This window comes from Orcinus orca, chromosome 15, assembly GCF_937001465.1.
Source record: "Orcinus orca chromosome 15, mOrcOrc1.1, whole genome shotgun sequence".
Lineage (NCBI taxonomy): Eukaryota > Metazoa > Chordata > Mammalia > Artiodactyla > Delphinidae > Orcinus > Orcinus orca.
In genome coordinates this window covers 70,210,707-70,233,961 of record NC_064573.1, presented here as the reverse complement: position 1 = coordinate 70,233,961, position 23,255 = coordinate 70,210,707, and the positions used below count along the sequence as shown (strand labels likewise).

Genomic DNA, 23,255 nt, shown 5'->3' with positions numbered 1-23,255 from the left:
GAAATCCTTACGTCCTGGGAAGCCCCTGGCCCCAGGCGCACTGGGACCGTTGGCCATCATATGCATCACATTCCCACTTTAACCACTTGGCACCATTTTCAGATGTGTCAGCCCGCTGTGGGCCCTCAGATGAGTCCCGCAGACTCTCCAGGCCTCTTTCAGTTTCCCGTATGCAAAGCTTCAGGGTCGCCTGGATGGTCTCTGACGCTGGGAGCTAGATTTAGAATTCCGCGTCTGTGCCCCTGAACCAACTTCACCTTCTCTAAGACATGCTTTGGGAACTTTTTTTTTCTCCTCAAGATTTTAGTTTAAAAAAGTACGAAGACTTCCAAGAGGAAGTGATGCAGATGGGATTAATCCTTTCATGTTTGGCTGTGCACGAATAGACCAGCTGCCTGTGTGGAGCCAGAGATGTGTAGTTTATAGAGTGCTTGCCCTTATTAAACCCTCACGACAGCCCTCGGAGGAAAGTATTACCACTCTCCATCTTGCAAAAGAGGAAAAATGAGGCTCAGAGAGGTGCAGTTACGTTGCCCAAGGTCACCCTGGAAATGAAGACAGGCAGGATCTGGACCCCTTGTAACCAAGAGGCTGTTAGTTTTGTGGCTTCGACACTGAGAGTCTTGCAGTGAGTGGGAGTGTGGGGTGTAGGGAGTGTGGATCTACGCCTGTGATGCCTGGGAGGCAGGTGCCCCCGACTCCCATGGGTGGGAAGGGAAACCCAGGCCTGGCCTCCGTCAGGGGATCAGGACTCCTCAGTGTATCCTGATCTGCCAGGTCCGCTTGCCAGCCGGAGGAGGTGCTGAGGACGCCAGGGGCCTCTTCTGTCTCCTGGATGAGGAGGTCCGGGTGGAGGGCTCCGGGGACAGCGTGGTGCTCGAGCGCCTCTGTGCCACCTTTGAGAAGAAAGGCGCTGAAGGTGAGGGAGTGAGTCGGGGTGGGGTGCTGAGTCCAGCCTGGGGTTGAATCTGTCTTTGTCAACGCCCCGATGAGGCCTGCACGGCAGGGTGGGGAGTCTGAGTGCAGGAACGTCTGTGCGTGTGCCTGGGTATGCTTTCGTTCATCTGTGTGTTCATTCGTTCATGTATTCCTCAAGTGTCCTGAGCAGCTACCGTGTGCTGGGTACCATTCTATATGGCAACAAATGCACTGATGGGCTCCGTGTCCTTGCTGGGGGGAGTCGGGGACAGGGGGAGATGACAGGCTAACACATAAGCATGTGTGTGGCCGCTGAGCCTGAGATGGCAGGCTGGGGTTTGGTGGTGGGCAGCAGGCAGAACTCATTTCTCTGGGAGCCGGGGGCCCTCGGGGGGCCGGTGTGCAGGTAAATCTGACAGAGGGCAGGGAGCGCAGTACAGGACAAGGCAGGAGATGTCATCTGGGCTCAGACCTCAAGCCCTTGCAGGCCTCACAGAAAACGTTGGTCTTAACCCAAGAGCAATGAGAAGCCATGAAGGATTCTAGGCAGTGGCGGGTATGGTCAGATTCATGTTCTAGGAAGTTCACCCAGACTGCACCGTGGAGACACGATAGGAAGGAGGCCAGGGAGGTGAGAGCGGAGCTGCCTGCCCCGGGGAGGTGGGCGGACTATGGAGGTACCGAGCAGGCAGCGTCCCCAGCACTGGGTGATGGGCTGGATTGGCAGGAGGAAAAGTGTGAGGCGAGATGGACACTTCAAGCTGGGACAGCGAAATCAGAGACCACAGGGTTTGGCACGTGTCAGCCTCAAGTTCAAGTCCGGCTATTCGTACTTTCACCAACGTGGCACCGAACAAATCTCATGTAGTCTCGAGCAATGGGGTTGGAGCTCGCCCTGGCCTCCCTTTCACCAGAATTTCCACTGCTGTGATTGGGTGAGAGGATGTACCTGAGGAGCTTCGTCATCAGCGGCCAGGTGTGACGTCATTGATGAGGCCGAGGCTGTTGATGCGACGAAGATCACCCCTGTGGATGCACGAGCTGGAGGAATGCTGTCCGCACTCCACGGGGGGCCCGTGCTCTGAGCTTTGTGCAGCGTCTGGTAGAATTCTCTCACGTATTGGGAGATCGATATTCTTACCCCCCAGGATGAGGAAAGTGAGCTCCAGAGAGAGGCTTGCAGAGACGCTTGTCTGAGATCACGCAGAGGGTGAGTGTCAGAAGGCAGGTTCAACACAAGCCTTGTCTGGATCTAAATCTCTGTGAGCCCCCCTCACCTGGGCAGCCCCAGGCATGTAAGAAGACAAATACACTCTGAGGTCTTTTAGGTCCTAAGCGACATGGTGGTCAGGATGTGGGGTCATTCATTCACTGGTTCATTCAACAGATATTTCAGGAGCACCTAAAATGTGGTGGCCACTGCCCTAGGCCAGGAAATACATCTGTGAACAAAACAAAAATCTTCACCCCAAGGGACTGATATTCTAGCAGAGGAGATGTATGATAAAGCAAAAAAAAAAAAAAAAAAAAATCTGTAAGATGTTGAGGACCACAGTTCTGGTTTAGATCACTAAAGGAATGAGGGTTGGCAGTGAAAATGGCCAGGGATTCAGCCCTGGGACGTTCCAAGGTCAAGGGGCCAGGGACAAAGCTTGTGTCCAGCAAAAGTGGCCAGGGAGGAGTGGCCGGGGCTGGAGGAGGGGAGTGGGAGGATGTGGCACTCTGGAAGCCGCAGGAGGAGGGACGGACCAACCGAGTTGAATGCTCCTGAAAGGTCGAGTGAGGCATGGCTGAGGAGTTGCACTGACTTAGCCTGTGTGGAGGTCACTGACCACCAAGACAGGTACGACTCCAATGGGAGCGTTGCGGGTGACCGTCTGACTGGAGTGGCTTATGAGAAATTGGGAGGAAGAGTTGGAGAAAGACATGTGACAGCTCTCAGTGCCGCTGGGCTGGGGCCTCTGTCCGGGATACACCGCCAGCACTCCTGCGCTGGATTTGCTGACAGCAGCAGAAACAGCAGTACCACCTGCTGGCTCCAGCCGCTCTCCCTGGACCGTGCCCAGAGCGTTAATACCCCGATGGCTCCCGGAGAGCTTGGGTCTGCGGCGACTTGCCCAGGGCCGACTCCTCCCCCAGGCAAGAGGGGCAGTGCCTGGGGCCCGTGGTACTCTTAGCGGCCCGTGAAAGTCTTTTGATTTCTGTTAAAAGTAGAAGAAAAGGGGCTTCCCTGGTGACGCAGTGGTTGAGAGTCCGCCTGCCGATGCAGGGGACACGGGTTTGTGCCCCGGTCCGGGAAGATCCCACATGCCGCGGAGCGGCTGGGCCCGTGAGCCATGGCCGCTGAGCCTGCGCGTCCGGAGCCCGTGCTCCGCAATGGGAGAGGCTACGGCAGTGAGAGGCCCGCGTACCGCAAAAAAAAAAAAAAAAAGAAAAAATGAACGTTTAGGTTAAGTACATGTTATGGACTGAATTGTATTCCCCCCGCAAAAAATTTACATATTGAATTCCTAACCCCTAGCACCCCGGAATGTGACTTTATATAGATACAGGGTCTTCAAAGAGGTAATAACGGTTAAATAAGGTCATTGAGGTGGGTCCTAATTTCATATGACTGGTCCTCAGGAGAAGAGACTAGGACACAGACATGCACAGAGGAAAGATGCAGGGAGAAGGCAGCCATCTCCAAGCCAAGGAGAGAGGCCTCAATGAAACCAGCCCTGCTGACGACCCCTTGATCTTGGGCTTCCAGCCTCCAGCCTCCAGAAGTGTGGGAAAATTAACTTCTGTTGTTTAAGCCACCCAGTCTGTGGTACTTTGTTATGGCAGCTGTAGTAAGCTAATATAATACACTTATATATTACTAATATTAATCTATTTGCTTTTATACCAACAGTCGTGAAATGTAATTTGTGTGTATGTATATGTATTTGTATACACACATGTATACACACACACAATACATATCTCTCTATATCTATATCTATATATATGGAAATAGAGCAAGGAAGGGGCTCATGAAAGCAAAGTGCCCGGGGCCCGGGGCAGTCATAGCGCAGCCCTGGACTGCCTCCGCCGGGGGTGCGGAGGGGGCCCTAGTGCTCCATGTGATGCTGCCAGCGGTCATCTCTGTTCCTGAAGGTCACCTCTGTTTTCTGAGGTACGTCCGCCTCTGCCAGCCAGCGAACGGGGATGGAGGGGCAGATGAAACTGGCATTTGTGGAGCCCTTAGTCTGAGCTGGGCATTGTGTGCTCCACTACGCCCCACCTCCCGGGGGCATCTGGGGCCTTGGAGAAGCCATGTGGCTGACCGGGGCCCCATAGGCACAGAGAACAGAGCTGGCGCTGCGCCCGGGAGGCCTCACTCAGAGAGCCAGCCAGAGCCCTGACCCTTCTCCAGGTTATGAAAGGAGCCTCTGTCTGCAGGAAATGTCTCCAGGGTTCTGGAATGGTTTTTATTTTTCCGGGGGATGGTAGACCCACAGGAAGCCGGGAGGCAGATCTGTTAAAAGCCCACCCAGGCTTTGGACCCCAGAGACCTGGGTTGGACCCCTGCTCCACTAGTTAGTTGCAATGCGTGTGAGTTCTGGGAAATCGCCTCCCTCTCCCGTCTGTAAGATGGTGATAACCCTGGGGGCCGGTGTGAGCACGGAGGAGCTTGTGTGCGCCTAGAAGCGTTTGTACATGCTCCCTCAGCTCCCTGCGCGAGGGCTGTCCTCAGAGGCCTCCCCGACCCCTGTCTGTAGCTGTCCCCTCTTCAGCCACGTTGTCCCATCACAAGACGCCCTGCTTGTTTCCTTCAGGGCCCCTTTTGGGCTCTGGGATGTTTGGTGACCCGTTTGCTTGCTTCTCGTCAATCCCCCAACCACCCAGTACGCCCCGAGGGTGCGGGGTGCCCCTGTCTTGTTCTCTGCTGTCTCCCCAGTGCCTGGAGCATAGCAGGGCCCCCGTTGATACCTGCCATCTTCTCTTCCCCACCCCTCGCTTGCTCTGCTCCAGTCACACTGGTGATCCAGAATCGAATGAAATGGAGTTCTCGAATGGAATGTTTTCATCCTGATGTTTCAGCTAAAGACACAGAGAGTAGGGTCAGAAGTGGAAAGTGTCGTGTAGGGTGTGGCTGGGGCAGGGCCCTTGGCCCCTGTCCTTTCCCTGCGAGGCCTGACCATGCCGGTCCCGGACACCCCGAGCAGGATGCTGCAAGGCTCTCGGTTCCCAGGGGAGAGATCTTGTCTGGACCGACTGAGATAGACACATTAACTCAGACATTTCAGTATTAAAAAAATATATGTATATTTTGCCTCTAGGGCTTTCTGATTAGCTCTTATCATCGTCCCAACGTTTAATGGGAACGTTCACTCAAGCAGAACACGTGGGGCTTTCTGGCTGACCCAGCTCGCTGTATGTTGTCTCTCACCTAAGGTGCATGCCGGGCGCCAGTGACGCTTCCATCACAGACCAGAGCGAGGACTGAGTGATGGAGGGTGGCCAGGGCTTAGCACACATGAGCAGCCTTTCTTCACTCTGGGCCTCCTCCCCCTCCCCAGATGCCCTTGGGGTCATCATTCGAAGCAAACTCTGTGCTAGCTGCTGGACATCATGCTGAATGGACATGACCCCTGCCCTCACATTGCTTCCGGTCCAGGGCAGGGAGGCAGCCTTGCAAACAGACACCTGCAGCGTTGCAGGGAGTTGGGGACGTATGTCCCAGGGCCGAGTGTCTGCTCTGTCCCTTGCTCTTCTCTCTCTCATTCTTTAATCTTTTGGCTGCACTGCGTGCCATGTGGGATCATAGTTCCCCAACCAGGGATTGAACCCGGGTCCCCTGCATTGGAAGCACGGAATCTTAGCCACTGGACTGCCAGGGAAGTCCCTTGCTCTTCTCTCAATGGAAGGGCAGGGACTGCACGGCTCTGAAGGGCTCATGGGTCACTCTTGACGCAGTGATACTTCACTTAACCAGAAGTGTGCCTTTCTGGTAACTTTAATGATCCAGAACGTAGAGGAGGTCCAGGAAGTGAGCACAAAGGATTTCCAAGCAGCCAAACAGACGGCAGAATCCATGCCCCTTACTTAGCAGAAACTGAAGACTCTCGGACTTTGTTTATTTTGTGCAGAGTTCTAAGAAACGCAGGTCCTTCGTTTCTTAGCTCAGTGAAGTGTAGAGGAAGCAAACTAAGATTTAAGGGAGGCAGTCGAGATCCTGGATACATGTTGGCCCATTGACAATCACGGGATGAGAAAATGTAGGAAGATCATTCAGAGTAGATACGAGAACCGAGATGGTACTACACCTTCTGATAATAATTGGTCTGGAGCCATTACTCAGCCTGAGAGCATCACTGCAATGAGAGTGATATGAAAAATGATCAGGAATTCATTCATCCATCCATCCATCCATTCATTCATTCCACAAGCACTTCCAGACTCCAGTCATGTGCCAGCCATGATGCTGGGCTCTGGGGATGTGAAGGCCAACCTTTTGTGATTCCAGAATGTCAGCAAAGGTTTCAATGCAGGAAATGGCAGCGACGCCCACTAAGTGCTGCTTCCTGAGCGACTGCTCTGGCGCCCACCAAAGTACTCCACACCCCTTATCTCCTTCAGACCTTATGCCGCCCTGGGAGACATGTATTATCTAATCCACATTTTGGAGAGGAGGAGACTGAGGCTCTGAAATGTAGGTGGCTTGGCCCCTGTCCCACTGTGATAAATGGTCAAGTCAGGATTGGAACACAGGTCTTCTCAACTCCAAGTCCATTTGTTTCTCCCGCTCTGTCCCTTGGAACCAGGTGTCTGCCAGCATCTCCCAAGAATATGCTGTGCATTTATTTGGTAGCTGGTATTCAAGACAATTTCAGGTGGTACACACACACATTTTCAAATTATTTAATAATTGCGTATTTATTTCCACAAATATTAGAAAATAAATATGGCTGGCACACCAAATCTGCAGTATAATGCTTCTGTATAAATACATTTTACCAGTAAAAATGTGAGTTGATTGAAAGAAAACATTAAGTAAATAATAGCCCAGGTGATAACATGGATATGGTAAAAATCATGGAGATTGTGTGTGCTGATGGTAGTTGGGAAAAACAGGTATCCTGGGTTTAAGAAAGCAAGGAGGAACAGAATCGAGGTTGGATGTAATGCACATAAATGCACAAAGCAGGGGAAATATGGGTGCCCAGAACTGGTAGCTTCAGCTAGGTTGGAACATATTAAAATGGGAAAAGCGTGTTCTCAGTGACGCCAAGTGATGACAGAGTGTCCCCACCAGGTCCCAAGACTCATGCCCTGTATCTGCTTTCAGGGACCTTTGCCCTCCGGACGTGTGAGCAGCCCCTGCAGTGCGAGATCGCCCACCAGCTGGGACACGACCCCGTGCGCTATGACCTCACGGGCTGGCTCCACAGGGCCAAGCCTAATCTTTCGGCCTTGGACGCCCCCCAGATCCTGCAGCAGTCGAAGAGGTGAGCCTGGCCAGGGCTTGGGACGGGCTGGGGCATTCGAGGTGCTGGGGCCGTGAAGTCACAGCAACGCAGTGACGGAGAGCAGTACAGGAACCCCTCCCTAATGTCGCAAAGACCCGGACTCAAATAGGAGCAGTTCAGTGTCTCCCAGGGCCAGCCTGAGTCCAGCTGAGGAGAAAAGCTGGCCTTCTGGGGAAGTGGAACAAAAGCTAGGAAGCTGTGACTTCTTATTTTGGCTTCTGGCCTTTCATCAAGTATCTGGTAGATGATGTGACTGGAAGGACTTCTATGGACATCTTCAAACTAGGGGGTCGTAAAACCAAAGTGATAATGTTTTGTAGCATTAAAAAAAGCTCACTGCATTTCTTGACTGCTCTGCTCAGAAGTGCTAGCAGAGGGCTGCTTTGACTTCAAAGAGCTATTGGGAAATGCTTGTTGTGTGTGTGTGTGTGTGTGCGTGCGCGCGTGTGCGTGTGTGCGCGCGCGCGAGTGAAGCTCAGACCACAACATTTACTAACCGCCTGCTATGCACCTGGCATCAGGGTGAATGCTTTATAAGCATTTTTAAAATTCTTACAACAACTGTATCCCTGGGCCCATTTTATAGATGAGAAAATTGAGGCCCCAGGAGGCCAAGTGGTTCGCCTTTGATCACATAGCAAAAGAAAAAAGTGGCAGAGCCGGGATACGATTTGGGTCTAGGTGGTCAGAGTTGTTTGGAAAGCCTGTGTCTGGGGGGGGCTCAGGGGCGCACAGCTCCTGGAGAGAGATCAAGTCAGGGGAGGGGGCAGAAGGAAGGGTAAAGAGCACATGGAGGGCTGTGTGGGGAGCCAGCAGACCTGGGTCAAGTCCCATCCCTGCCCCGTGTCACCTGGGTGACTGTGGGCAGTGCCTTCCCCTCCTCCGGGTCTCTCGCTTCTTCCATCATGACATAAGGGTTTGTCGGCAAGGCCATGTTGCACAGCTCTGGGGTCAGGCAAATGTACAGATGCTGCTTTTCCCTTTTTCAAACTGTGTGAGCTGGGTCACAGTTTCACAATCTGAGAAATGGGAATGATGCCGCCAAGCTTACACGTGTGCTGTCAGGCTTTGGTGATGTAACGTAACAGATGGCTTGTTAAGGAGCCTGGTTCATAGCTGGCCCTCAGCACACGTCTTGTGGCCTTGTAAATTTCCCTTCTGCTCTAAAATCCCATGGCTCACGCTGAGTGAGGGGTGTAGGGTTAGGGAAGGGCGGCACACCTTGGTTGATCAGATGGCCTGGTGAGTGGGGGACGTTCTGGGGAAAAGGAGCAGCGTGTGCTTGGAGGTGAGAGAGCACGGCAGGTTGGAGGTAAATCCCAGCAGGGTGTCTTGCAGGCTTGAGAGCCAAGCGTTGGTGATTTTGAGAGCAAACGGTGCTTTTTCTTAGCATGCGGTTCTGCAGCCAAGGTCGCTGATGCACCAGGACTGCTGGTGTCGCTTTCTCATTCCTGGACCCATCTAGTCTCTCAGGTGGGGCTTCCCAGGAGGTTCTCATGCCCACTCAGCTTTCGCTTTATATATACGGAGTGGAGGTCCAAAGAGGACACGTGACTGCCCAAGGCACAAAGTGAATTGGAGACCAGAAGTCAGGTCTCCCAACCCCACAGTTGGGGCAGTCCTCGTGCAGGGGTCAGGGCTGTGGGCCCGACCTTCTCTCCCTGTACCAGGGCTTGGTGCCGACATCCTTCGCTCTCAGTGCTGCTGCTTCCAGGGGCTTCACGCCCCCCACTGCTCCCTCCCCAGATTTTTATTTCAGCGTGAGTGTATTCAAGCCATGTTAGGCTGTGCGCTCTGCCATGCAGCTAACCTCTCTCAGCACCCTTGGTGCAGCTGGCAAGACTCATTTCCTTAGTATTGGACAGTCGGGTAGGCGTAGAGGCGGGTGGATAATGGGTCTTGAGGGCTGGGACCGGGGTGGGGCCCAGACTTGCAGGGAGCGATGGAAGGTGCCCGCAGGTGTCCACTGGAGGGGATGGGCTGGTGCAACCAGAGAGGCACGGGTCCTCCTCTGGGCCCCCGCTTCCTCCTAGGGCGCAGTAGGGTCTGCCTGGCGCTCAGGCTGTCTGTTCGACAACAAGCACAGTAAGCACCTGCTGTGTACTGGACCTGTTCTCGGGATAACCGAGGTGATTTTGCCTCTAAGGAAGTGCAGGCGGGGTAGAATTCCTGCAGGTACATAGGTGACGGAAATGTCCAGTAGAAGGAAAGCTGCTCTGAGGTCAGGGGAGGGAGAGAGGCATGGAGGAAGGGGCTGACATTTGTCACCGAGCAAAGGCTTGTGTGGCAGAAGGGACCATGAACAGAGTAGGCAGTTAGGGTATGATTCGAGGGGAGGGTTCAGGAGGCAGATTAGCAGGAGGCAAGGGGGGTCCCCTTTGCTCCACCCTGTGAGCCCCCTGAAGCACCTCTCTCTTTCCTCTCCTACCTGCCAGGGAGGAGCTGAGGGGCCTGTTCCAGTCCCGGGCCAAGCTGTCCCCTGTGTGCCGGGCCGTGGCCGGCCTGGAGGGCACCTCCCAGCAGGCCCAGCAGAGGAGCAGCACGGTGAGGAGGACGTTTGCCAGCAGCTTGGCCGCGGTGAAGAGGAAGGCCCCGTGCTCCCAGATCAAGCTTCAGATGGTGAGTGGGGGCCCTGTCCCCGTGGAGTCGTGGCCTCACTGCCCGCCTCCAGGGTGGCTTACCTACCCACATCATCTCTGAGCTCCCCAGCGAGCCTGAAGGGGCGGGCAACGCCCACGTTTCACCAAGGAAGAGACCGAGGCTCAGGGAAGCAAAGAAATTTGGTGGAAAGTGATCCGTCCCAGTCTGAGGCCAAAGCCTCAGCTCCTTGGTTTAACTTAAGCCGCTTCAGGAAGTTTGCAGGAACCGCAGTTGCCCTCCTGACCAAGGTGACAAATGTCACGGCCAGACCAGCCCCGCCTGCCTTCCTCACCTCGCAGGCCTGCATGTTTACCTCTAGGCTCTCCGTAGGGGAGGCGGCAGGATCCAGCACTGGCTGTAAAGATGTCACCTGGACACCTTGATCCAAAAACAAGTGGTCAGGCTGAGTCAGGCTGAGCTCAGGAGGGTGGGATGTGGGAAGGATTGGTTTGAAGAAATGACTCATAGCATATTATACTGGAAAAGCCCACAGACCAGGTCCTGGGTTCTGGTCTTCCTTTTCGGCGAGTGGTCCATGCAGCCTTAGGCCGCTCGCTTGTCCTCTCCATGTCCCAATTTCTCCATCTGTTATAATAAGGGTTGTTATAAAGGTCCTTTATTTCTCATTAGTACAAATCAGGCCATGCATAGGAGGTCCTTGGTGTAGGACATAGGGCCCCCACAGAGATGCCCAGGTCAGACTGCATATACATTTGGGGAATGTTCAGACCCCTGTCTGTCTCACCCTGGCCCTGACCACAGCCCCGTCTCCTCTCTGTCCTAGGATGCATTGATCAGCGTGATCAGACGGTCTCAGTTACACTTCATCCACTGCCTGGTGCCGAGCCCAGTGGTGGAGAGCAGAGGCGGGCAGGGGTCTCTGACTCCACCGCAGCCTGGTAGAGACAAGCCCGGGGCAGGCGGGTCCCTGCCCTTGGACATCCCGGCACTGAGGGTGCAGCTTGCAGGGTCCTACATCCTGGAGGCGCTGCGCCTGCACAGGGCAGGTAAGAGGCAGCCTGGGAGCGAGCACCTTGTCTCTGACTCCTGGGACACGCTCCTGGACCAGTGACAGCCGAGGGACAGGAGCATCAGCTGTGTGCCAGGAGCTTTCCATGCAGCATCCCGTCGAAACTGCCCAGCAGCCCTGTGAGGGGGGAGCTATGATTACCCCATTTTACAGATGAAGAAACTGAGGCTCAGAGAGGAGAAGGGACTTGCTTAGGGTCACACAGCGGGATGCGGCAGAGCCTAGGTTTATGCGGAGGTCTCTTTGAGTCCAAAGCCCATCTTATTTCCTGACTTAGTTGTGAACTCCTGGAAGGCCACGGGTGTGTCTTACTCATCTTCCTTTCAACAACAAACATCTCAGGGGCATTTGCCTTGGAGTAGAGGGTGAAATTTCCACAACGATTAATATTTGGTCTTCAAGACATTCAGCCTGGTTTGGGAGATCCGTGTGGAAACAAGCTTGGTCCATGATGGGACCAGGGCGTGTGTCACATGGGGATGCCCAGAGGAGGAAGCAGGGAGACTGGAAAGACCTCCTGGAGGAGATAACGTCGTATTTGAGTCTTGGAAAGAAGCAGGTAGCTCACCTCTGGCTGGTGCAGGGAGAGGAAGAGCTTGGCTGGGGGATCACCGTATGCACAGGCAGGGAGGCATGGAGGAGCCTTGGTTTTCAGGGAATCGGGTTCAGAATGAGTGGGGGTTTGTGGGAGATGAGGGGCGGATCCACCAGGAGACACAGCCTGTGAATGCTGTCTTTGGAAGTTTGGCTTTCCCAGGTCCAGCTGAGGAGGTGATGGAGTGATAGGGGAATAAGGGGTTTCAGCCAAAGGAACGAAGTGTCAGGCCTGTATTCGAGAAAGCAAGCATGCACCAGGGTTCCCCCATTAGCTCATCTTATGAGTTGAGTTTGATCTGAAATTTTCCCATTCTCTTCTGCCTCTGAGACCCCATAGGCCACCCCTTGGATTCCCCTCCCAGCCAGAAACAGCTCAGGCGAAGTCAGCGGATGGGGCGGCAGGGCTGGCGGGGAGTCTGGGTGGGCACCCATTTGTTTAATATTCCTGTGGTCACTGACGCCTCAGCTTGTGGTCGCTGCCCCCGTGTCCTCCCACCGCGTTGATACGGAACCCTGGGCGTGAGGTAGTTGACCGAGAAGCCGGGAGCAGCTGGAAGCAAAGATGAGCCCCTTGCTCCCTTCAGCATCACATTGATTTTCCCACCGGTCCACGCAACCACAGGCACAAGAAGACAGATACTGTTGCACGGGAAGAGCGAGGTGGTCACAGCCCGTGGCTGATCGACTGTGCCCTGCCGGCCGGAGGCATCCTGGCCCGTGGGTTAGAGTCCCTGCGTGCAGGCATGGGTCAGCGTTCCCTTCCTCCCTGCGGGTCCGCCCTCTGCGTTCTCAGCGCCGCCCGACTTGGAGGGAGCTTCCAGCTCAGTGAAGGGTTGAAGTCTTGTGGTATAACTTCCCAAATTTCTGTCTCCCAGACCTGGTTCATTTCCTCATTGTTTTCTTGTTGTTTTTTTTAAATTAATTTATTTCTGGCTGCATTGGGTCTTCATTGCTGTGCAGGCTTTCTCTAGTTGTGGCGAGCGGGGGCTACTCTTCGTTGCGGTGCACGGGCTTCTCATTGCGGTGGCTTCTCTTGTTGTGGAGCACAGGCTCTAGGCACATGGGCTCAGTAGTTGTGGCTCACGGGCTCTAGAGCGCAGCCTCTGTAGTTGTGGCGCACGGGCTTAGTTGCTCCGCGGCATGTGGGATCTTCCCGGACCAGGGCTCACCCCATGTACCCTGCATTGGCAGGTGGATTCTTAACCACTGCGCCACCAGGGGAGTCCTCCTCATTGTTTTCTGCTCTGAGTCACTTCTGTCTCACACCATACAAGCAGTATTTACAAGCATACAAAGATCCATACACATGTGTCACATATTTATGATTTGGAATCTGTGCACATGTAACGTATGCACGAGCAGATGTTGTTTTATTGTGCTTTGCTTTATCGCGCTTCACAGAGAGTGCACTTTTTTACAAATCAAAGGTTTGTGGTAACCCTGTGTCAAGCCAGTCTGTTGTCACCGCTTTTTCCTACAGCATTTGCTGACTTTGTGTCACATTTTGGTAATTCTTGCAATGTTTCCAACCCACCACCAGCAAAAATTTACAACTCGCTGAGGGCTGAGATGACGGTTACGTTTTTTAGTAATAAAGTATTTTTTTAAATTATTAATTTATTTTTATAAAAACACAGAATTATAGTGTATCAATTTACTTATTTAATTAATACCCTTTAGTAAAAATAATTATAAAATTCAACAGGAAAATACTAGTAATAAAGTATTTTTTAATTAAAGTATGTACATTGTTTTTTAGATGTAGTGGTATTGCATGCTTAATAGAATAGTCTAGGGACTTCCCTGGTGGTGCAGTGGGTAAAACTCCACGCTCCCAGTGCAGGGGGCCCGGGTTTGATCCTGGGTCAGGGAACTAGATCCTGCACACATGCCGCAACTAAGAGTTCGCATGCCGCAACAAAGATCCCGTGTGCTGCAACTAAGACCCGGCGCAGCCAAAATAAATAGATAAATAAATATTAAAAAAAGATGAGTTTAACATTGAAGAAAAGGAATATGGTATAGTCTAAAGATAACTTTTATACGTACTGGGAAACCAGAAAGTTTTGGGGATGCTTTATTGCGATGTTTGATTTGCTGCAGTGGTCTGGAACTGAACCCGCAACATGTCAGGTGTGCCTGAATTCATACACACATGCACGCATGATGCATACATACATATGCTGTTTCTCAGGTACCTACGATGTGCTGGGCACTGCGGTTACGCACACTAATTGATGTTGTTCTCATAGAGCCCTTAGCACAATGCCTGGAGGAGAGTAAACGCTCAGCGAACGTTACATATGGGGCAGACTGGCGGGCACAGGTCGGACTCTGGAGCCAGTTGGCCTGGGCTTGACTGTGGCTGACACTGGCAGGTCCCTAGATCGTGCCTGCCTTTTATCTCCTGTGATACCTCAGGTCTCAGAGAGCTGTCGAGTGGGTTGATGAATTAATAAGGGAATAACAGAAAAGTGCCTGGACCTGGGAAAGTGCTCAAAACACATTAGCCTCCTTTATTGGGTTAACCAGAAAGTTCTTTCGGGGTGGCACAGCAAAACCCGAGCGAACTTTTTGGCCAGCCCAATATTACAGTCATTATTGGATTTAATCCTCATCGTGACTGTGTGACAGGAGATCTTATTACTCTCATCTGACAAGTGAAGAACTTGAATCTCAAAAAAATAGGGTCATTTGTCGCTGGTCAGAGGGCTAATCAGGGCAGATGAGAGATACGAACCCAAGTAAGTCTGACTCAAAAGGACAGGCCTGTAACCTCCCAGCCCCCAGGTCTCTGTGCGGTCAGCATCCTTCCAACCTGGCCTGAAACCCTCCTCTTCCCCCAGGAAGGCTTCATGGATTTGCCACATGTACCCACCATGACTCTTCCTCATGGTTCATTCATTTGGCTTATTGTAAAGTGAAGTCTCAAAATGGAGTGAGATTTTACCAGACCTTCTCCCATCCAGCCACTTGAGGGGTCTTTTTAAGGCAACTGAGGATCTACCACGCCCCTTGTATCCAGGATGAAGTCCAAGCTTCGAGGTCTGGAATTTGATGTCAAGTTCCTTGGGGACCCAGTCCCTGCTTGTCTTTCACCTCATCGTTGGTTACTCTCACTGGATTCGTTATCGTCTCTGTCTGGGTTTGGATCCCATCTGGGAGAGTTAGGGTTGACTTCACTTTGGGCTACGTGACTTGAACTCTCTGGGCCTCAATTTCCAATCTACATAATGGGTGTAATAATACAGTCCCCAGAGTGTCTGTAACACAAGGAAGTTGTTATCCTAGTGTCTTGCACACATAAAAGCTCAGTAACTGCTTTTGCGATGACTGTGAAACAGACCTTGTATCTTCCTGCCTTGGCTCCCTCTGCCTGGACTTCCTTGCACACCAAATCCGCTGGCACACTCTCACGGCCCTTCAAAGGCCAGCTCAGACGTCACCTTCTCTCAGGAGCTTTTCAGATGCCACTTCCCACACAGAAGGGTGCAGCTGTGTCCATCCTACATGTTAGATTTAACATGTAGATACCGTCTGATGCAGCATTTCCCACATGCGGTCTGTGGGGCGGTAAAAAGTATTAAACCAAAAAAAATTTTTTTTCCATGGTCCAGCAGGTTTGGAGAACTCTGGGTTAAGCGAAGCTAATCAGGGCAAATTCCCTGCAGAGGGTCTGGAGCCTTTGACGTCAGTGCTCACACAGATTGTGACCTTCGGAGAAGCAGATGAGGGGGCAGCTTTTTCGAACTTTCATTGGAGCCTTTTATAGGGTCCTTGTTCTGGGGAATGCAGTTGGGAAATGCTGATTGAACCCAATTTCTTAAATTAGCAAATGGGGAGACTGAGGCCCTAAGACGTGAGGGCACACAGTGAGTAGCAAGGCTGGGAGCAGACCCCTGGACCCCTGGGCTGGGCTTCTCACTTGGATTCTTTGTTCTTCTGTTCCCCCCACCGCAGGCTACGCTGACCACATGGGGCTCACTCAGTTCCGCCGAAGATTTCAGGTGCTGGACCCTCTGCTCATGAAGAAGCTCAAGTCGGCCCCCGAGAGAGTGGATGAGAAGAAGGTATGTGGAGCCGGGTGATGGGGGTGGAGGCCCCAGTGCTTCTGTTCTGTAGGGATGGCCCCGGGGGCAGCTGGGGCAGCCGGGATCCGAGAGCTGGGCCTTGGGGGCTAAGGTGACGGTGGCATGAGCTTTGACTCAGACCCCTGCTCCAGACTTTGCCCGCTGCCATGTCACTTAGGACACTGCCTACCCCAGAATGGTCCTTCTGAAACCCTGCATGAGGAAGTGCAGGGAAAGAATTAGAGCCATGAAAAGAGCAAGTCCCAGCCAGGGGGGCTCCTAGCAAGATGAGAAGTTGTCATTCCCACCCATAGGAGTGTTCCCCTCGGCACCAGCACCCTGAGATATAGTCTATGAAAAGAGGACTCTGTGGTCCCAAACACCCCCCTCAGGGCCTTTGCACTAACTGTCCCCTCTGCCTGGAGCGCTTTTCTCCCCAGTCCTTGCCTGGCCAGTGTCATTGTCATCTTGCTATTCAGATCTTGGCTCAGATGCTCTTCTCCATCACATCATCTTGTTTTTTTTTTTTTTTTTTTCATCATCTTGTTTTAATAGCTGCATAGCACTTATCCTTATCTGAAATTATACCCAGATTGCCTGTGTGTTCTCTAGCTCACAGCAAGTGTTCGATAAATTTCCCGTTGGATGAATGAATGAATATATGTACCTAACCTTGTTATTTCTGCCCCTGGGTATCTCCTTTCTCCATCTCTACTGTAAACTTCTGGAGCCGGAAGTCTTCACCCCTAGTGCCAAAGCCTCGGTAAATGTTTCTATTGAGAATGGCCACCGGCTAATCAATGATAGAGCTCTTCAGAATTTGCAAAGCGTTAGTGCATCCTCACAACAGCCCTGCAAAACAAGACCTGTTACATCTCTTTTATAAATGAGGAGACATAGGCTCATGGAGACGGATGATTCCCTTGAGGCCACACAGCCGAGCATTCATGGGTTTTGTCCTTGAACCCAAATTTCTTGATTCCAGGGAGCGCCTTTGAGAAAGCCTGGGCTCCAGAGTCAAACAGACCTGCAGTTGACTCCCAGCTGGTGCTGTGTGAACTTAAACGAGTGAATCCATCTTTCTGCCTCAGTTTCCTCATCTGTAAAATAGGAACAACAATAATACCAACTCCAGCGGGGCGTTTGGAGGATTGTATGTAACAGTGTAATTGATGTGCTTGACGTAGGGCCCGGCATATAATAAGGGCTCATTATACATGAACTGCTGTCAGCAGCATCAGCACCACCATCATCATCTTTCAAGGCCAGAGTGATGGCAGCCAAGCCACACAGGCTGGATATTCACAACCGTGTTGAAACTCCCCCTCCAAGTGAGTGTGCCCGGGCATGCCTGAGCTCACTGAGTCGTGAGGCAAGAAGAGTGAAAAGAGTCACAATTCTTAAGTCCTCTCTGGGCTCGTTTCTGCAGCAAGGGCCAGGGCACAGGCCACCTCCTGCAGACAAGGCGGCATTTCTCTGTGGCCCTCCTGAGTCACCGTGGGGAGGGGACCTCAGACCCAAGCTGGTGTGGAGCAAGGCTATCCCCGCCGACCCATCTTGGAAACCACGAAACTCTGCCTGGCTTGGTGCCACCAGCCACTCTGTACCAAGCTTCATTGGGGTTCTTTATCCTAGGTCCCCCCCAGTCTTAATCTCTGTTCAGAGCATCTGGAATGGAACCATTGAAAGGGGCTTGGGCTCCTCTGCAGTTGAAAACAGCACAGAAGTGGGGCGTGGGGGAGCTGTCTGCGGGGGCAGTGGGGGTAGCATATGGAGGCATTTCTATTCTGGACGACTCAGCAGTTCTCTCTTGTAGCCAAACCGAAGCCACCTCCATACACTCGCTGGAGGCCTCGGAAAGTGGAAAATTACAAGTGGAATGGACTTGGGAGTTTTTGCTGCTTCTTATTCTCCTTTTATTTGCTCACAGATTTCATTTGCTGCAGCATAGGATTTTGGTAGCAACAAAAGGAAACGCCATCCTGCCTCTTATGAAAAAGCTGATAAATATTCATTTGCCAGGCAACATGAGATGCCATGAATTATACATGAACACGTGCTCGGGTGGGCAAACTGTCAGCCTCTGTGTGCAAAGCATTTAAGACCTCAGGATTTAATAAGACAAGTTTGACAGCTAGAAAAGGTCAATATTATCATTAGACACTAGACAGCAGCAGAGGGAATTCATTGTCAGGGTGTGAAATGGGCCTTGGTGCATCCCTTGTGTGCCCAACACGCACGTGGTGCTCAAACAAGGCTCTTTCCCAGTGAAGTACTCTCATTTGGAGGGGCCCTGACGGATATGTTGTGCTCCCGAAACAAAAATAGTGTGTGCCTTTTACACAGATGCACAGACCCTCATCACGAAATATCAGGCGTAATGTGAAAAGGTTACGGCCCTCAGTAGATGAAGCCTCCCTGCTCTGGGAATTATCCCCATTTTACAGCAGAGGCAGATGAGGCTGTCACCCCCGAGCTGGGCAGTGGGGCAGTGGTAGAGCTGGGATTTGAACTCAGGCTCTCAAATTCCTCACATAGGGCTTTTTACTGTTTATTGTGGTAAAATATATATAACATAAAATTTGCCATCTTAACCATTTTCAAGCATACTTAACCATTTTTAAGCATAGTGGCCTTAAGTACATTTGTATTGTTGTGAAGCCACCACTGCCATCCATCCATCCATGGACCCATCCATCCATCTCCAGAACTCTTCATTTTCCAAAACGGAGGCTGTCCTCATTAAACATTAACTCCCCATCCCCCGCCCCGCAACCAGCCCTTGGCAACCACCATTCTGCTTTCTGTCTCTATGAATTTGACTGCTCTAGGGACCTCATATAAGGGGAATTATCTAGTATTTGTCCTTTTTGTTTTTCCCGGTACGCGGGCCTCTCACTGTCGTGGCCTCTCCCGCTGCGGAGCACAGGCTCCGGACGCGCAGGCTCAGCGGCCATGGCTCACGGGCCCAGCCGCTCCACGGCATGCGGGATCCTCCCGGACCGGGGCACGAACCCGCGTCCCCTGCATCGGCAGGCGGACTCTCAGCCACTGCGCCACCACGGAAGCCCCAGGATTTGTCCTTTTGTAACTGGCTTATTGCACGCAGTGTGATGTCCTCAAGGTTCACCCATGTTGTAGCACATGTTGCAGCACATTCTTAAAAGAAGAATTTCTTTCTTTTAAGGCTGAATACTGTTCCATTGTGTTTATGTAGTACAGCATTTTGTTTATCCATCCTCTCTCAGTGGACACTTGGACTGCTTCCACCTTTTGGCTATTCTGAATGACCCTGCTATGAACACAGTGTACAAATATCTCTTTGAGACCCTGTTTTTGATTCTTTTGGGTATATACCCAAAGTGGAATTGCTGGATCATGTGGTAATCCTATGTTTAATTTTTTGAGGAACCTCCAAACTGTTTTCCGTAATGGCTGCATCATTTTATATTCCCCCCAACGAGGATTCCAGTTTCTCCACATCTTTGCCAACGTTTGTTATTTACTGGGTTTTCTGTTTGTTTTGCATTAGTTATCGTAATGGGTGGGAGGTGGTATCTCATTGTGGTTTTGACTTGCAGTCCTCTGATGGCCAGGGCTGGTGAGCATCTCTTCATGTTCATACAGGACTTCCGAACGGGAGCCTTTTGAAGACAGAGTATTTGGTGAAGTTTTGTATAGAATGTGCTATCTGTGATGTTAATTTAAAATAATTATTATTGATCCCATCCAGCTGTAACCAGGTGCCTCCTTTGCACCAGGCCCTGTGCTAGCTGCCAGAGAGACAGGAATGAACAGAACACAGCTTCGTGGGGAAGAAAGATGAAAATGAGTAATTTCCAGACAGAGGGATAGTTTTGGGATGCCCCAGGAAACACATCTAAAACTTCGGATTTTTGCAGCAGGGGTGAGGGTGGGACATTCAGGGAAGACACCTCAGAGCAGATGATGATTGAGTTGAGCTTTCTGGGACAATTTCGAGGAATCAAGTAAGAGAAAGTACAGGGCAAGCCACATCGGGAACAGCATGTACAGAGATCCAGAGTCACGAGGTTACGTGGCTAATCTAGTGTGGCTGGAGCATAAATGCTGCCAAGTGTCGAGAAAAGGGTCTGAGGTTGTTGGCAGGGGCCAGGCCACAGTCACTGTTAGCAGAGATAGAGTCTGGGCTTTATCAGGTGGTCAGTGATGGTTGACCAAAAGGTTATCAGCAGGAGCACAGCTTTGAAGACCAGATCGTTATTATTTGAACTGGCTTAAGCAAAACTATGAAGGGAGTCAAGTCCACTCTGGCCATTCCTTGGCCCTCTATAGGGAGCAGTGTTCTCACGCTGACTTCCAGCCGTTGAGGATGCCCATCTCTTCTAGACACCCAGGCACCTGCTCCGGTCTCCAAAATGACCCTGTCTCCCCTCTCTAACCATTGTGGGTCCCGTTCCTCTCTCCCAGGTTATCCCATCTGGTTCAGATTATGCCTTAACCCACACTGAAGCCCTCCCAGAGTGACCTCAGGCAGGTTCCTGGAAGAGCTCATTCGGTTCACCTTGGCGGTGTCCCAGATTCTGGTCCCTTCAGTCTCTCTGCTTCTGAGGTAGGAATCGCTAAGTCTCCCTGATCCCATGATAGGAAAGCCCTGGGCCCACCGTTTTCCCCTGAGTCTACAGTGATGATTGATTTTAGCCAACCAAATCTGTGTCCCTGGGGACTTGATCTGAACACACCTAAGGCATGCCAGTCTGTCTTCTCAAAGGCAGCCACTCTTCTTCTGTCTTAGACCCTGGTAGACACTCCCGATTTCCTCTGAATTTGTCTCAGAGTCCTTTTCTGCTGGGAAGAGGCCCCTGTGAGCCCGTGACTGGGGCAGAGGGGTGGGGGGAGGGAGAGAGGGAGCTGTCCGTTCTCATGATGCTAAACGATTTTTACAGGGCCTTCCATAGCCTTAGCCCTCTGGAATTTATTCATCATCCTTCTCTTTCTCACCTTGCTGTCCTCCTCCAGTTTGGGTCTACTGTTTTAATAACTCTACATGTTTTCCATTCTGTGTTAACCAACCCAATTATATAAATATGTGTGTGTGTTATTTATACGTTCGTCCATATAGTTTATGCTTTGTGCCAGACATGCTGTTTACAGTCTTGAGCCTATAGAGTTAAAGAACAGAGCTATAGTCCCCACCCTTATGGAATGATTTGATCAGTGTGTAAGTGAGAGTTTTCAGTGGTTAAAAGCATGTGGTTTAGAGTCAGACAGACTTGGGTTCACATCCTGGTATCTGCCATCTCTCTTTCCATTCATCCGTGCCCCATGATGCTTGATAGCTGTGTGACCAGGGACAACATGTGATAGGGCATAACACAGTGCCTGGCACATAGTAGGTGCCCAAACACATGGCAGCCGTTGGGTCATGGTGTGGGTTTCCTGGAGAAGGTGCTGTACTGACAGCAGCCAAATGGTGTACTAGGAGAGCATCTGTCTCCACAGACGTGGGTTCCCTGCAGCACACTACCTGCTGAGGATTGAGTTGGGGAGGCTCTTCCCAGCCATGGCTCTTTGTGGTTCCTGGAGTCTTCCGCTGCTTGTCTGGCATGTTCAGCTTAACGTGAGATGTCAGACTGTGTGCTTTTTATTGAACGTTGGAGAGAAAGCTCTGTGCAAAATTCCAGGACACAAAAGGATTCTGCAGGTGGAGGCATGCATTGGGTTTCTCCCAGGCACATGGATGGACTCGTAATTTGAGCCTGGAATGGTAAAGGTGAAGGGTGTGTCACCACTCCACAGTGCCAGGGGGGCTTATAACCTCAGAACCTCTACCAGTTATTAGTACTTATTGCAACTTAGCATGTGCCAGGCGTGATATTAAGTACATTATGTGCGTCGTAAGAGCTGCTTGGAAGTCTTTAAGTCCAGCATCCGAGCCCACAGAGGGTTTCTGTTGACTGCTTTTTGCTTTTCTTGGGTATAGGTCACACTTTCCAGTTTCTTTGCGTGCCTCGTAATTTTTTGTGGAAAGCTGGCCATTTTCAAGAATATAAAACTGCCTCTAAATGCTGCTCTTCTCCCAGTTACTTGGTAACTTACCTGAACTAGGGTTATGGAGTCTGGCTCCCCCACGTTGTGAGACTGCTGCCATCTCTTTTCAGTTTGTTTCACTCTTGTTTTTATTGTAAGTTGTGGTTTCTCAAGAGCTGCCCCTGTGTCAGCACAGCTTAGTGGTCAGGAGAGGTTGTGGTCAAACATTCTGAATCTGTGAAGCTTTTATCTAATCCTTACGGTCCTCTGTGTGGGTTGGAAAATGGATCCGACATTCAGGCACTTACAATGTGCCACAGATCTCACTTTCTGTGTGGCTCTTTCACATGTTTTCTGCCTGTGCACGTGGCCTTATATTTAGGTAGGGTTATATACATGCCTAAGGGTCTCTCAGTCCCTCCCGTGCATGCGTGTAGCCTTCCAGATTGCCAGGAGTCTATGGGAGGTTCTCAAGGCCCACTATGACTGTCCTATTCCCTATAGCTCCTTGTTGTGGGACCTGGCTAGTCACTGGCCCGTTGCTTGCCCCTCTCAGGGTAACAGTCTTAGGCTGGCTGTGCCATTGACTTTCTCCATTTGTTTGCTGCCAAGAGCACTACTGCTTCTGACAGTGTTCCTGGGTGTGGCATTTCCCCTTGCTTTGATCCTTGTAAGTGAACCCCTTCTGGCAGCAAAGTGGATGGTTTTCACAGCTTGCCTCGCCCTGGTAGGACCTCTGCAGTGACAGAGCTTAGTGGGGAGTGGAAGGGTCTTGGCCATGATTGCCATAAACTCCCACTCTTCTTAAAGGCCCAGTAGTTTCTCTTGAATAAATGTTTCTCAGTTTGCTGCATCCCCTTGCTCAATTTCCAGAGTATCAAAGTTGCTGTTTTTGAAAACTGTATCCATTTCTGTCATGGTTTTGCGGGGAGAGGATTTGTCAGGCTCCTTGGACTGACATTCTGGAAGTCTCACTCCTACACACTGCTTTCGTGGTCTCATTAAACCGCCCCCACATCCTTGTAGCATAGGCGTGACTACTCCTATTCTCGAATAGGGCACCAAGAGGACCCGAGAGGAGGAGCGGCGTGCTCAGGGTCCCACAGCTAGCGAAAACTGGAGCTGTCCTGGATCGCAGCGTCCGAGGGCAGAGAACAGGCTGAGTTCTCTGATTCCCTGGGGTTGTGTCATGTGATGTTTGACAAGTCCTCTCATTGCACTCGACCTCACTTTCTTTCTCTATAAAATGGGCATAAAACTTCCTAAGATAGTCACAGAGGTTTGAAAATTAGATGAGTTATGGGTAGAGCACTCAGAGCAGTGCTCAGACCCCAAAACACAAGGGAAAACTCTTTTTTTGGAAGCAAAATGGCCAACATTTTACTCAGCCTTCCATGCCGAGAGGTTTTACCTCAACTGTCGGGACAATTCAGATGGGTTAGCTGATTCCATAAAGATGCGGAACAAGGAAGAAATTTCTTACAGTCACCTGGA

The 23,255-nt window shown here is 51.4% G+C and overlaps 1 protein-coding gene across 1 annotated transcript in view; it reads left to right on the top strand.

Moving 5' to 3' along the window:
* The window catches only part of MYO18B (myosin XVIIIB), a 235,423-nt gene that overhangs the window by 73,647 nt on the left and 138,521 nt on the right, over positions 1 to 23,255 (top strand). The window contains exons 17-21 of the mRNA XM_049697804.1: positions 778 to 919; positions 7,235 to 7,394; positions 9,851 to 10,034; positions 10,840 to 11,062; positions 15,643 to 15,752. Coding sequence (XP_049553761.1) covers positions 778 to 919; positions 7,235 to 7,394; positions 9,851 to 10,034; positions 10,840 to 11,062; positions 15,643 to 15,752 — 819 coding nt within the window. The remainder of the gene's footprint in view (positions 1 to 777; positions 920 to 7,234; positions 7,395 to 9,850; positions 10,035 to 10,839; positions 11,063 to 15,642; positions 15,753 to 23,255) is intronic.